The sequence below is a fragment of the Lagenorhynchus albirostris genome, chromosome 1, assembly GCF_949774975.1.
Source record: "Lagenorhynchus albirostris chromosome 1, mLagAlb1.1, whole genome shotgun sequence".
Lineage (NCBI taxonomy): Eukaryota > Metazoa > Chordata > Mammalia > Artiodactyla > Delphinidae > Lagenorhynchus > Lagenorhynchus albirostris.
This window is the reverse complement of record NC_083095.1, coordinates 168,446,876-168,460,448: the sequence shown is the minus strand read 5'-3', so window position 1 is coordinate 168,460,448 and position 13,573 is coordinate 168,446,876. Positions and strand designations below refer to the sequence as shown.

The 13,573-nt window shown below is 42.8% G+C and overlaps 1 protein-coding gene across 1 annotated transcript in view; it reads left to right on the top strand.

The window, feature by feature from the left end:
• The window catches only part of SFMBT2 (Scm like with four mbt domains 2), a 208,357-nt gene that overhangs the window by 97,225 nt on the left and 97,559 nt on the right, over window positions 1–13,573 (top strand). The window contains exons 6-7 of the mRNA XM_060159924.1: window positions 932–1,178; window positions 9,164–9,261. Coding sequence (XP_060015907.1) covers window positions 932–1,178; window positions 9,164–9,261 — 345 coding nt within the window. The remainder of the gene's footprint in view (window positions 1–931; window positions 1,179–9,163; window positions 9,262–13,573) is intronic.

Below are 13,573 nucleotides of genomic sequence, written 5' to 3'. Positions count from 1 at the left end.
CTCATTATTCTCTTAACATTAACCATAAATTTCTCACCTGTCATAAATGATACTGATATTTTGGAACACCACGGTCTAATATATAGTCATCTGGTTTTGTTTTGTGATGATTTTTGCCTCATGTAGTTTTGTATCTCAATGGCTACTAATTTAATTGTTTGGTTGACAAATCAAAATGATGATTGTTCACCCTTTCAAAAGGACAAATTGTTTTACTCTGTTAAATTTTTTAAACATATTTGCCTGCAAGGCTGGCTGAACAAACACCCTTTTCCTATGCAAACATGTGCTAAGAAGGTTGCTCAAATGGGGCAGGTGTTATATATATTTTGTAAACCAACTATGGGGTTAAGTGTACAAATTACACAATAGTCTAATTTAGCTGATTATTAATGTGTATTAGGCATTCATAAAAAATGTCCTCTACACGTATTTGTGTATTACGTAATCAAAGTACGAGAGTGTCCTGATTATGAGAGCGGGGCCATCGTAAGATAAACGTCTGCTGAGTCAAGGTATAAATTGATCGCCCCATATCAGATGTGTCCGTCTATGGGAAGAGCAGACATTCCGCTACCGCATGTTTTCTAGCTCGAGGCAAATTTGGTGTAACGCTTCTTAAAAGCACCCTCGTTCCTCACAAATGCAGTTTTATCTGGGAAGGGTGATTTGTTTGGTGAGAACTTAGCACAAACTGTCATTTTCTATTTACTTGTGGCTTTGTTGTTGGATACAGAGTCGGGTATAATGGATGTGTGCGCGGGAGGGGAGGGGAGGGGAGGGCGGGGGCAGTGGGGTGGAGGGAAACACCAGACTGTTTGCCAGTAGCTTGGATGATGGTGTGAAAAAATATTATCTTCTGCTGTCATCTGTTTCCATGAGAACCTTAAAATAAAGTTTAAAATAAGGAGTTTTGCTTCTGTTTAAACAGCCTCTGCGAGGGAAAGGCCCTATAGACCTCATTACAGTTGATTCCTTAATAGAGCTCCAGGATTCTCAGAGCCCTTTTCAGTACTGGATAGTTAGTGTGATTGAGAATGTTGGAGGAAGATTACGCCTTCGCTATGTGGGATTGGAGGACACTGAATCCTATGACCAGTGGTTGTTTTACTTGGATTACAGACTTCGACCAGTTGGTTGGTGTCAAGAGAATAAATACAGAATGGACCCACCTTCAGGTAAGGGCCAGAGCTTTGGCTGCTCTCAAGCGTTTTAGAAAGAGATGTGATTATTTTCCTGGATGTCTCTCTGGAAAATGTTTTAGCTCTGTGGTGTCTTTTACATCTGTACTTGTGGATATGAAGCGTTTTAACTTCAAATACTTTCTGTAGCAAATAGAACCCAAGACTTCTACGAATAGCGTTCAAAAATGAGAAAGCAGAGCTGGAGGCCGTGGAGAAGTTGATCTGGTTCCTTTGCAATCAATGGTTTGGAAATGAAACACACACTATAGTGGGACTTGGTGATATTCTCTCTTTTTCTTTAGGAATTTGATAGTCTTGCAAGTAGGTTCTAAAGTCTTTGTACTTCTGCCCGTCCACCCATCCACCCACCCACCCATCCATCATCCATCCACCCACCCACCCATCCATCCGTCCATCCATCCATGCATCTGAATATCCAAACCAAATGCTTATCATTATGTTATCTGTCCTGACCTGGAAATAGCAAAGAGAAAATCATCATGCTTTTTTTCCTGGCATATCATAGACTTCTAAGTAGCTTCAAATACCTTGTCAAATGACTTTCCAGAGACTTAATTGGGTAGAAGAGTGCGTTATTCTTCCTGACATACCTAACTGGACAAAAATCTCAATGTTTATGAAATAACCATTCTTGAATGTTTACTACATGCCAGGTGAGTTTACATCTGCTCGGATGTTTATTTTGATTCCAAAAAACTCTTTCATGTGACTATTTCCTTTTACAGCAGAGAAAATTTGAGACTGAGTTTAAGCTACTTGTCCAAGATCACCCAGTCTGTAGGAGGAACGTGCTGTAATTCAAATTCCCAGGTCCCCTCCCTCTTCCATCCAGTTCCCCCTGCTGCCTCTGACTGGCCTTACCAACCTTTCGATATGTAGCTTCAGAACAAAAATGTTGGATTCTTATGGAATTAAAGATGCCAAGGAAGGAATACTCCTTTCTTCCCAAATTTGCTGATTTTCATTTTGGTCAATTTCACAGGTTTATTGGAAGCAAAGACTTGGCTCTTTCCTTCATTAAAATTGCCAGAGACTTTTCTTCCCTCCCATCTTAGTTGCCAGTGTTAGTCTTGAAGACATGAAGCTGAGGCGTTGTATTTCCCTTTTCCGTCAGTCAAGGGCTTTAATTGAAAAAACGTCTTGGTTCTGTGTGTCATGTGTTTGCATTTGAGTTGAATTTGACAGGCATATAGACATAGAACATGGTATTTTATTAGTATTATTGTTGTCAACGTTTTGAGAGGCAGCCAGGAAATCCATTTATACCCTGAGTAATGTGGGGATATGATGACAAACGAAGGGCCTGTCAGTTCCGTGAGAAGAGATCTAAGCTCACGTTTGCCTTGGGATTCATAACCTAGCAGGAGAAATTTACTCTGTGCAGAAACTTGGGTGTATAAGTCTTAGCTCGGTATCTAATTGCTTTATAAATGTTAAGAAAAACATATATTTGCCAGTGTAAAAATTCATAGCAAAGCAAAGGATTACTACTGGCCCTTAGGTTCTGTGCAATGTACCCTTCCTGTGACATCGTGGACTCATACTCAGCAGGCAGAATGGAAGGTGTCCCTGCAGAAACTAAGGAAATATTTCCATAGGAGAGTTCTCTCTCTTCCTGTAGATAATTTGATGTCTTTACAAGACAAGAATAAATTGTGTTTACTCATCTTAGTAATTTTCTGGAGTTGTCCATTTCACTGAAGACTTTGGAAAAGGCATTCATCATCAAGAAGTTATTTTCCCAACATTGAAATTGTCGGCAGCTAAACTTAGTTTGGGGTACTGTAGGTTTAAAATGGATCTTGGTCAAACCAAAAACATCAGGAGACTTTTTGTTTCAAGCAATAAGTCCTGATGGCAATGGCAAAAAAAAAAAAAAAAAAAAAAAAAAATTGTCTGCAGGAAAGGCTATGGATGGGAAGAAGAAATTAAAAGGTGAAAGGACACCCCCAAATGTGACTCTTAGTTCTTCAGATGCAGTAGTTACAAGATGAACACTGAATTCTCCTACCTGATTCAGCAGAACCACACCCGGGAAGGCAATTAATCACCCAGGTTTTACACACGGGAACAGAACCCAATCCTTTGCATAAATTGATTTCAGAACCCAATGTGACTTGTTAAACTTAGATGGTAGTGCTCTTTCCTTGAATGAAATCTAGGTGGGAGTAAAATTTCACACTTGCATAGAAAATACTAGGCTGTTTTTTCTTATTCCCAAACACGCTTAAGTAAGTGAAAAGTGTTCATCATTGACTGGTGGTAAGTAGAGCTGGAAGGGTTGGGGAGGAGAGCAGGTAAGAGAGACTTTGGGTATAGAGTCGTCCCTCGGTATCCACGGGGGATTGGTCCCAGGACCCCAAGGATACCAAAATCCAGGGATGCTCCAGTCCTTTGTATAAAATAGCACAGTACAGTTGGCCTTCTGCATTCGAGGGTTGGAGGTGTTCTGCACCTGTGGTTTCCCCTTCCCAGGTTCCGCGTTTGCGGGCTCCTCCATCTGTGGTTTCTTCCATCCGCGGGTTCCACCCACTGCAGGTGGAATATTCAGGACCTGTGGGCCGGGAGGGCTGACTGGACTTTGAGAGTGAGGCCGTGCCAGGTCAGCCTACTCTCGATGCCCTCTTTGCTGTGCTGACATCAACACCTTTGCTAAAAGTAACCATAGCTCCTCCTTTCCTTTCCTTATTCTTTCTACTTCTTGAAGGACACAGTATTTCTCAACCGTTTGGTGTGAATAGAGATATAGAAATAGGTGACAGAAAGTAGCTGGCTAGTCAGTCTTCAAACACTGGAGGAGAAGGTGCTGGCTTTTATGCTGTCCGCCAGTGAGGAGCCTGCATCCCATCTTTGGGTGGAATCAGAGGACACGGGGTGGGGGAATGGGAGGTTAGAAAGAGGGGCAAAGCCACCTTGCCCCACTCGACCCACCATCAGGATTGCAGTGCTGCCGGGGTAGGTGGAGTCCAGCTTCAGTGAAGACCAGGTGAAGGAATGGAAGAGGGTAAAATGCCAACAATCATGGGAGAGGCAGTGGCTTCCTGCGGTCCTTAGTGATTCAGGCGTTATCAGGACAGGACTGGGAATCCACGGGTGCCTTTTCTTCAGTGCTGAATGGAAGGCAAATCATGATTAGACAGACCTGGAGCTGTTTTTCCAGCTGTGTACCCCTAACGCCTCCCCTCATTCATTTATTTTCCTGCCCTGTGGCCTTCTCTGTGTTCCTCGAGCTTTCTATGCGTGTCCCCTCTTTTGGAATGCTGCTTTACCATGCCCCCACTTCATCCAGACCTTGGATGAGAGGATTTCACTCACCGCTGAAACTGAAAGTGCGGGACCCATTCTCTGCTGTGTCCCCTGACACCCTGCCCAGCACATAGTAGGTGCTCAGTAAATATGTGTTGAGTGAGTTGACTGCATAAAAACTGGGTGTGTCTAGACAGAAGGAAGGAACCAGCCAAGTCCACCTTCCAGGAGCCAAATAATTGATGGGGATTTGGAAGCCAATTTGGAGGGGAGAGCCCAGGTGGACGCACCTCCACACAAGGAGGACTGTACTGTCCTCTTTCCCCTGAAGTGTTAGGGGGGCTTCTGAGCAAGTAGAGATGTGATCTCTTGTTTAGCACCCAGATGGCTCCAGGATATAAGATGCATGGGAATGTGGTCTGTGGGGTTCAGGATGAGAATTTCTTCCTTTAAAAGGGTCCACGTGTGAACAGAGCTTGAGAAACCCGACAGAGTGGAAGGAACATGGGCTTGGAGTCAGGGTTCAAGTCAGCCTCTCTTTCCACTTCTGTCACTGGCTACAAAGCTTCTGGGCAAGTTACTCTACTTTGAACCTCAGTTTTTACATCTGTAAAATGGGGATAATCATACATTTGCTGTGCTGCTAAGTATTACTCGGGTGATTGGTATTTTCTAAATATTCAATCTGTGATCAGAGTTTTAAGATTATATTTGATCTAAGAAATTTAAGTAGGTCATTGAGGTCAGGGGTCATTTAGAGGCCCCACCTACTTTCATATTTTTGGATGTTTAGAAAGCAAGATAGAATCTGACATGGTTTTGCAGAAACTAAAGAGATGAAACTTTTTGAAGTTTAAGAAGAATCCTTATCTCTATATTCTTTTGTATATTTTTTCCCTTCATAATCTTTATGTCAACCATTTCCCCCCCTTTTCTTTCTATTTTAGGTAGTTTCTGGAGCCAGAAGTTTCTGAATCTAATTCAGATGCTTCTTACTTGAACTATTTCTCATTCAAAAAGAGTTGTTTGTTTTAGTTCAGGCTACCTTAACGAAATACCGTTGATTGGGGGAGGGGGCTTGAAAAACACAAATCCATGGTTCTGGAGGATGTAAGTCCAAGATTAGGGCATCAGCATGGTTGAGTACTGGTGAGGGCTCTCTTCCTGATTTGTAGATGGCCACCTTCTTGCTGGGTCCTCAGCTGGCCTCTTCTTTTTTTTTTTTTAAATCTTTTGGCCATGCTGCATGGCATGTGGCATCTTATTCCCTGATCAGGGATCGAACCCATGCACCCTGCATTGGAAGCATGGAGCCTTAACCAGTGGACCACCAGGGAAGTCTCCCGGCCTCCTCTTTATGTGTGCATGGAGATGTATATATCTATATCTGTATCTGTATCTGTATCTGTATCTATGGGGTATTGAGAGAGAGCAAGCATGCACTTGAAAGAGAGCTCTTTGGTGTCTCCTTTTACCAGGGCACTAATCCCATCATGGGGGTCCCACCCTCATGACCCCATCTAAACCTAATTACCTCCCAAAGTACCATGGCATTGAGAGATTAGGCCTTCAACATACTAATTTTGGAAGGACACAAGCATTCAGTCCATAGCACTTCCCAGTGTCTTTTAAGAAGCATAGATGAGCCTTTCCTTACTGGTCAGAGCCTGGTGGAAAAGGAAGGAGAGGAGGGTGTGAGGTGCATGAATAAAGGGAATCACCCCTCCAGGCCTTCGATCACCCAAGGCTGTGAGATGATGATTTTGTTCACTTCTCTTCCTGCCACACTCTCTGTGAGATGTCCTGCCAACATGCACAGAGGGGGACACCTCGTTTTCACTCAGGCTTCTAGTTAAAGATGAATCAGGACAGGTTTTAATTGCTTATTACTTCCCACCAACAGAAATTGACATGATACACTCTATTAAATTACCTGCAACACGATCACTTTAAGAACCTGTTTTATGTTCTTTTAATGGTGCTATTTATTGTCCGTACACTTGCCGGCGTAACCAAGCGCCTCTCTGTCTAATGAAACACACGCATGGACTGTTGCTCTCTGCTTATTGAATCTAGGAGGTGTTTAGCTTCTGCAGGTGGTTGAGCGTACTGACAGAATTGCAGTTGCTTTTCACCTTTTAAGACAAGGAGTATGCCCTGCCGTGGGGTTGAATTCCATATTAGGATTCAACGTCCTCAGCACGAAGACGAAGAATCTTAAGATTGTAGGACGGAGATAAAAGTCCCGTGAGACTTCCTGGGTGTCTTCACCCATTCAGGCCGCTGTAACACAACACCACAGACTGGGTGGCTTGTAAGCAGGAGACTGATTTCTCGCAGTTCTGGAGGCTGGATGTCCAAGGTCAAGGCAACAGCAGGTTCAGTGTCCATTGAGGACCCACTTCCTGTTCATAGACAGCGTCTTCTCACTGTGTCCTCACCTGGAGGAAGGGGAGAGGAGCTCTCTGGGGTCTCTTTTATAAGCACTCTAATCTCATCATAGGAGCTCGGTCCTCATGACCTCATCACCTCTTAAAGGCGCCACCTCTTAATGCTGTCACCTTAGATGTTTCAACATATGAATTTTGGGGGAGGGGGGCATATTTAGATCAAAGCACCAGGCTTCTTAGGCTACTTGTGTTTGGTTTGGTGGAACAGACGTGGCATTAGGTGGATGCAGCCTTCTAGGGTGATGTGGCTGGTCCAGTCCTGCTCTGCCAGTGTTGTGTGAGCCCAGGTGTCAGGAGAGGCTGTGAGCATCCCGCTGGGGGCTGCCTGTCTCCTCGCTCAGTTGAGTTTGGACCTGACCATGTTGGGTTTTCATGGCTCTGGCCTTGAGTAATTTTTAAGCCATTCTTCTTTTACCCTCTTCTCTGCTTCAGGGGCTCCCCTTCCCACCCAGAGACCTCAGTTACAGACTGCGGGAGCTCGGGCACCAACACTTCCTCTTCCCTTTTTCTATCCCCTGTATGTCTGCAGACCTTTCCTTTGACCTTCTCTTTGGAGGTCACCATCCTTTTCCATGACTTGGTTCTCCTTTTACTACCATGTCGAGTTTGAACTCCCCATTGACCTGCTTCCAGAACCCTGGAAGAGTGGATTTGTTTCTGTTCTACTGAGGAAGTCCAGGGTCTTATTTATTGTTTCCCTCCTGACCCCGTCTTGAACTGCTGCCCTTGGTGTCCTCTGGGCTTTGCTTCCTAGAATCCTGAATTGCCTTCCCTTTTCACCGAGACTTTGACGCAGTGCCCCTGAGCTGAGCCACTGGTATATTCCAGGGAATCTGCCTCACCGTCTCGGGACAATTTGTAGGGCTTCGTGAATTGGTCCTTCTCCCTCCTTTGTGGGACTCTGTGATAAGCGAGTTCTCCCTCAGGACCCCCCCCACCTGTGGAGGTTGGAGGGACCATTCATTCATTCTCTGTAGAGGTGTTTGTTGTGGGGACCTCACTATGTTCCCCCAAACATGTATACCAAGGCGAATTACAGGCTATTTTGTCTCTGATAGAGAAACGCCAAATTGGGGGAAAAAATTCTGCAGCGGCGTAAGAGCATAAATAAAAGGCTAGAACGCATTATAGACACTATACACAAGTAGAGCCTATCTTGTCATTAATTATCCTTTATGTGACTTGGTGTGTCTGACAACGAGGGGCGGTGGGTAGTGCATTGATAACCTGGCTCCTTCTGACAGCATCTCTCACCTAACCATAATTGTGATAGTCTGAAAAGACTAAGTAAACTGCTGAAACACAGGTGCTTCAAGCTCAAGGTGAGTTCAGAAGCTATGATCATCAAAATATATGGCCGCCTGCTAAAAAGCAGACATGCAAGAAATTAAAAATATAGCCCCAAAGGCTTAATGTTGCCTTTTAACTGTGCTTAAATTCATATTCATATCCTAGCTGTCTGTCTGAAGTAGCCTGGGTTGATATAGGGAAGGTATAAACATATCTACTCCAAGTGAGTGCTTCTGCAAATCCTATTTTGATAAGGTCTTAAATCTGTTGAGATCAGATCATAAAATTCCCCCGCAGTTTCAGCAATCGGTAAAAACAGTGCTCAACGATTTTGTTCTTTCAATTTTGTATTCAGACGGTGTAACCTCCTTTCACAAATCCCTTCCCCCCACTGCCTGGGGGAAAACATGGGCAACGTGATGTGTTAGCAACATTTCAAGTGTAAATATTAGACTTGGTTGGTAAATTTTAATTTACCTTTTCATAATTTCCTGACTTAAACGCGGACTATTTTTACCATATGAGAGCTTGGAGATTTAGTGAAAAATAGGCTGTCATAACTGCAAACGCCAGACAAGAGTCTTTTCTAGTTTGGAAATTTATCAGATAATAAGTTCTTCATCCATGGATCTTACTTCCCAGGTGTTGGAATGGAATTCGGGGCAGTGGATGGATGAAGTGTGGTTAATGTGATTTATACTATTCAATTATGCCCAGAATGCATGCGTATATTCCCTGAAGAAGAGCCCTGTTAAGTTTATTCTTCATTTCTGATCGCAGAATCCTGAATTGCTGTTTAATTTCAGGAAATCTCTTTAGCAGGTGGCCTTTTATGGCGGGCAGGGTGTGAATTCTTAGGATTGCTGCGCCTGCCAAGTTATTATGAAATCCTGAGAAGATAAAATCCGAGAAAGAACCACCCAGTAGAACATTTCAGCCCTTAAACTCTTATGTGATTTGCTGTTGATACAGAAATCTATCCTTTGAAGATGGACTCAGAGTGGAAAAGTGCTCTGGAGAAATCCCTTATTGATGCTGCTAACTTTCCTCTTCCAATGGAAGTGTTTAAGGTAAGACGTAGATTCATAGCAGTTTTTCTCTGCTTTTCGAGAATAAACTGTGTAAAAAGTTGCCCACATCAAATCATTTCCCACTATTTAAAAAGCTACCTTCTTGGCCGGTGTTCGTTTGAAATGTTTAAAATGTTATCTGTTCCATTTTGCTCTGCTTTGTAATCCTCCCAAATACCCATGTTCCAAGATAATGCTTAAAATCTTTTATCAAGTAATTAATAAGGATATTATGAGGTAATTTGAATCTTAATAAATTTTTTTTCAGATTTACATTTTTTTCCTCCATCTTGTATTATTATGGAAATCTCATTTTCACCCTCTCACTGCTTACCAAAGAAACAAAAGAAAATGGAACAAGTCTAATTTTGGTATTTGCTCGGTAAAGATGATAGAAAATGATGCTTCTTTTGATGGCTTGAGAAACTCATATGAGTATCTGTTGGGTAATAGGCCTTCCTCTAATAGACAATGAAGGAAATGTACCACGACTGAAATAGATCACCTAGTTTTAAAACTCTTAAAAATTATGCTTAAAATTTATATGATGTGTAGAATATTAAGTTCTGGGCAGGAGTGATCCCTCCAGCAAGAGGGACCCATAAAACGGTCTCTATTTGGAGCTCGAGTAGGTGGGAAACAGCTCTACATGGACCGTTTCCTGGGAGACTTGTGGATGGGCTTGTGATGGGCTGATGTAAACCTGCTGTTCAGTTCCGAGCGGGCACATTTCTGCAGGGCCGTAGAAGTTTCATGTGGAAAATGAAATTAAGATGGTGTCTAGGTACCGCCTGTAGCAGGAGTGTGAGGCTCGGACTGGGGCGCTGGCTTCCTGGATTTTATTTACGAGGAAGTCCTCGCTCAGAACCTTAACCTAGCAGGGTGAATCAACGATACTCTTGTTCAGCACTTTTCTCATTGGCAACATTGGACTTAAGACCTCTTCTGAAAATAATTATTAAATTATTATTAGCAGTAATAATCACACTGATCATGCAACATTATCTTGGGCTTTTTTTTTTTTTTTTTGCTAACTGACCAGATAACTTCTTTTTCCTCCTCCTTTCCTGCAAAAAATAAAATAAAATAAAAATTAAGAAAAATAGCATTTACTCGTCCGTGAACTGGCTCCACTGCCTCTTCGGAAGCCAGCCCACCACGCTTGTCACTCGTTTGACCTCTGCAGCTGGTGTCCACTGTCTTTTCCCAGTGGCCTTGGTGATATTAAAAAAACACTTTTATTGAAGTAGAGTTGAGTTAGTCTCAGGTGTGCAGCAAAGTGATTCAGTTATACATATATATAAGTGTGTGTGTATTTATGTATTCTTTTTCAGATCCTTTTCCATTATAGGTCATTACAAGATACTGAGTATAGTTCTCTGTGCTATACAGTAGGGCCTTGTTGTTGTTTATCTATTAGATATATAGTAGTGTGTATCTGTCAATCCCAAACTCCTAATTTATCCCTCCCCCACTTTCCCCTTTGGTAACCGTAAGTTTGTTTTTGATGCCTGTGAGTCTCTTTCTGTTTTGTAAATAAATTCGTTTGTATCACTTTTTTAGATTCCACATATAAGTGATATCATACGATATTTGTCTCTGTCTGACTTCCTTCACTTAGAATGATAGTCTCTAGGTCCATCCAGGTTGCTGCAAATGGCATTTCATTCTTTTTTATGGCTGAGTAGTGTTGTGTGTGTGTATACACCACACCTTCTCTATCCATTCATCTCTTGATGGACAGTTAGGTTGCTTCCCGTAGTGATAGTTTAAATGTGTAAATGTGATCGTGTTCCTTGCCCTTGAGAAAATAAATTTTATTTCAAAATAAAGTATGAATATATTTATTTTGGAATATATTATACACATACATTTGAAATGTACACGTGAGGCGTTCACAGAGTGATATAGTGGAAATACAAATCCTCCCTGCCCCCCATCTAGACACGGGAAGTTGTGGGTCCATTAGCATCCCTCCACCTGACCTTTCCTAGCTGTGGGTAACCAGCTCCCTAACTTTGGTGTTAACCATTTCCTTGCCTCTCCTTGTAGTATTACTACCTATGTATGTTTTCCTTAATATCACACAACTTACTTTTGACAACACGAGAAACAAGACCAGCCCTGATTGTTTCAGGAGAGGGTGTTTTCCTGCTCTCCAGAGTGGAGGATGACTGGACAGTGCCTGGGTCCTAAGATGGCCTCACTTTCCCACAGAGTTTGCAGGGGAGTTGAGTAGGCAGTCCTGAGCTAATCTTAGGGAATTAGTTGGGTCATCAGCCAAACTGTAGCTTGAACTCCAGGTACTGGACCTCCCTTAGAAATGCGGACGGGTCTGGCTCCGGTTCTCAGAACAGGCCCAGCACAGCATTTCTGTGCAGTGACTTGAGTGTTCTCTAATGCTCCAGGCAGCGGGACCTCGAGGGGTCCCTGGGACCTTGCTCAGAGTGTGGTCAGGACGAGCCAGGTGCCGTTAACAATCTGGGTCCAGCTTACGTTGGCATTTTGTCCTCAGCTTACAAAGATGATAACACACGGCAAAGCATCTTAGTGCTGGCAGCCTGCTCTCCTCTCACCTCGAGTGACTGAAAGAATCCTGATTCTGTCCTCACGCTTCCCTGACAGTTTGGGTGTAGAATTCTAGGTCAGCTGTCACTTTTCTCAAGAATTTGGAGGTATTGCTCCATTTTTCCTTTTCTCCTTGGGCATCTTATATTCTCCTTTTCTCCACTGTTGTGAAATTTCACGATGATAGGCCTTTGCAGGTGTCTGTTTCCATCCAGAACGCAGGGTACCCCGGGTGTCTGCAACTCATACCTTTAATTTTGGGGATGCTTCTTCTAAAATGACGCCTTCCACCTCTCTTTTCTCTGTTGTCTTCTTCATCTGTGACCAAGTGGTAGTCCTGGGCTGGCTATGTAACTTTTTCTTCTTCTTTTCATTTCAGGTTTTCATTGTCTCCTCTGTTTCTGCTCTACTGTCAGAGGTTTTCTCCACTCATTTGTGCTGCTGGGTTTTTACGAGCACTTGTCTGGCGCTTTTTCTCTGCATGCTGCTCTGTTTATGGCCTCCTCTTCTTGCAGCCTGGAAGCATGACTTTATCTTGTTGGAAGTATTGATTTTTTAAAGTTTTCTTCTCCCAGAGTAGTTTGTTTCCTCCATGTTGCTTTTAGTTTCTAACTTTCTTGCTAGAGGTTTTCCTTGGAGATCTGAGAATCCTTGACTGTGCGCTCTTGAGTAGGAGGGAGACTCGAAAGCTGAGGGCAGGAGTGGTCCATGTAGGGGACCTTCTTTGTGTGGAGCCTACTTCTTCGTATGATGGTTTTTCCTCTTTAGGTGATTTCCAAGGAGGAGAATTTCAACTTCCCACCTGGGGTTCAAGGTCGAGCTGCCTGCATTCTGGGAGCTGAGTGGCAAGAAGAGAGCCTGGGGTTTCCGTGCTGAGTTTGTATTTTCCTGTATCCACAGACCAGGGACCACCTGCTTCGTCCTCTTCTGAGGAAACTGGAGGACCACTGGTCTGTAGAGTCAGGGAGGGGAGGATACCTGGGGTCCAACTGCTTCCTAGACAGCTCCCCACGCATCTTATTCTGTCACCTCCCAGTCGCCCCCAGTTTCATACATACCTGCTGTTACCGGTTTCTGAGTCTCCTGAAGGTCCTGCCCTGTTCATTAGGCTGGGTCTCAGCTTTTCTGTAGGAGGCTTGGAACTTGGCTCTGTTGAATATGTTAAATTAGTTGCTTCTTGTTCACCTGCATTTTAGCTTCTATTTAGTTTCTGTTCAAGGGGCTTCACGTCTTTAAAATTCTTTACTGTAATTTTGGTTAGAGTTTAGGAAGAGGTGAAATTAATGTGTGTTTTTAGTCAGCCGTCTTCATGTGGGACTCCCCTTTTTAAAGTCTTGTAGCTTGGACTGTAGGGTAAACTCCCACATCTTTCATTCAATGAAACATAACTCCTTGGCTATAGTCATACTCAGTAAATATTTCTCAAATATACGATGAATTATTGAATGGACAAATGCATTTAACTCACCGATTTGAAATACTTTGAGCTAATGTAGTTACAGATTAATTGGATATGCACTTATTATTTAGAACTATGAATACTAAGACTCAAAATATATAAACATTAATAATCCTCATATATTTTAAACTAATAATTAAGTAACTCAGTAAGTGTTTATTGAGCAGTTACTCTCTACATAATTCTCTTGACCCGATTCCAGGGTTTCATAATTGTTTATATTTTCCTCTAAAGTACAGTTGCCTCCTTCCCTCACTTTAATGTTTTTCTGTTAGAAATCAGACT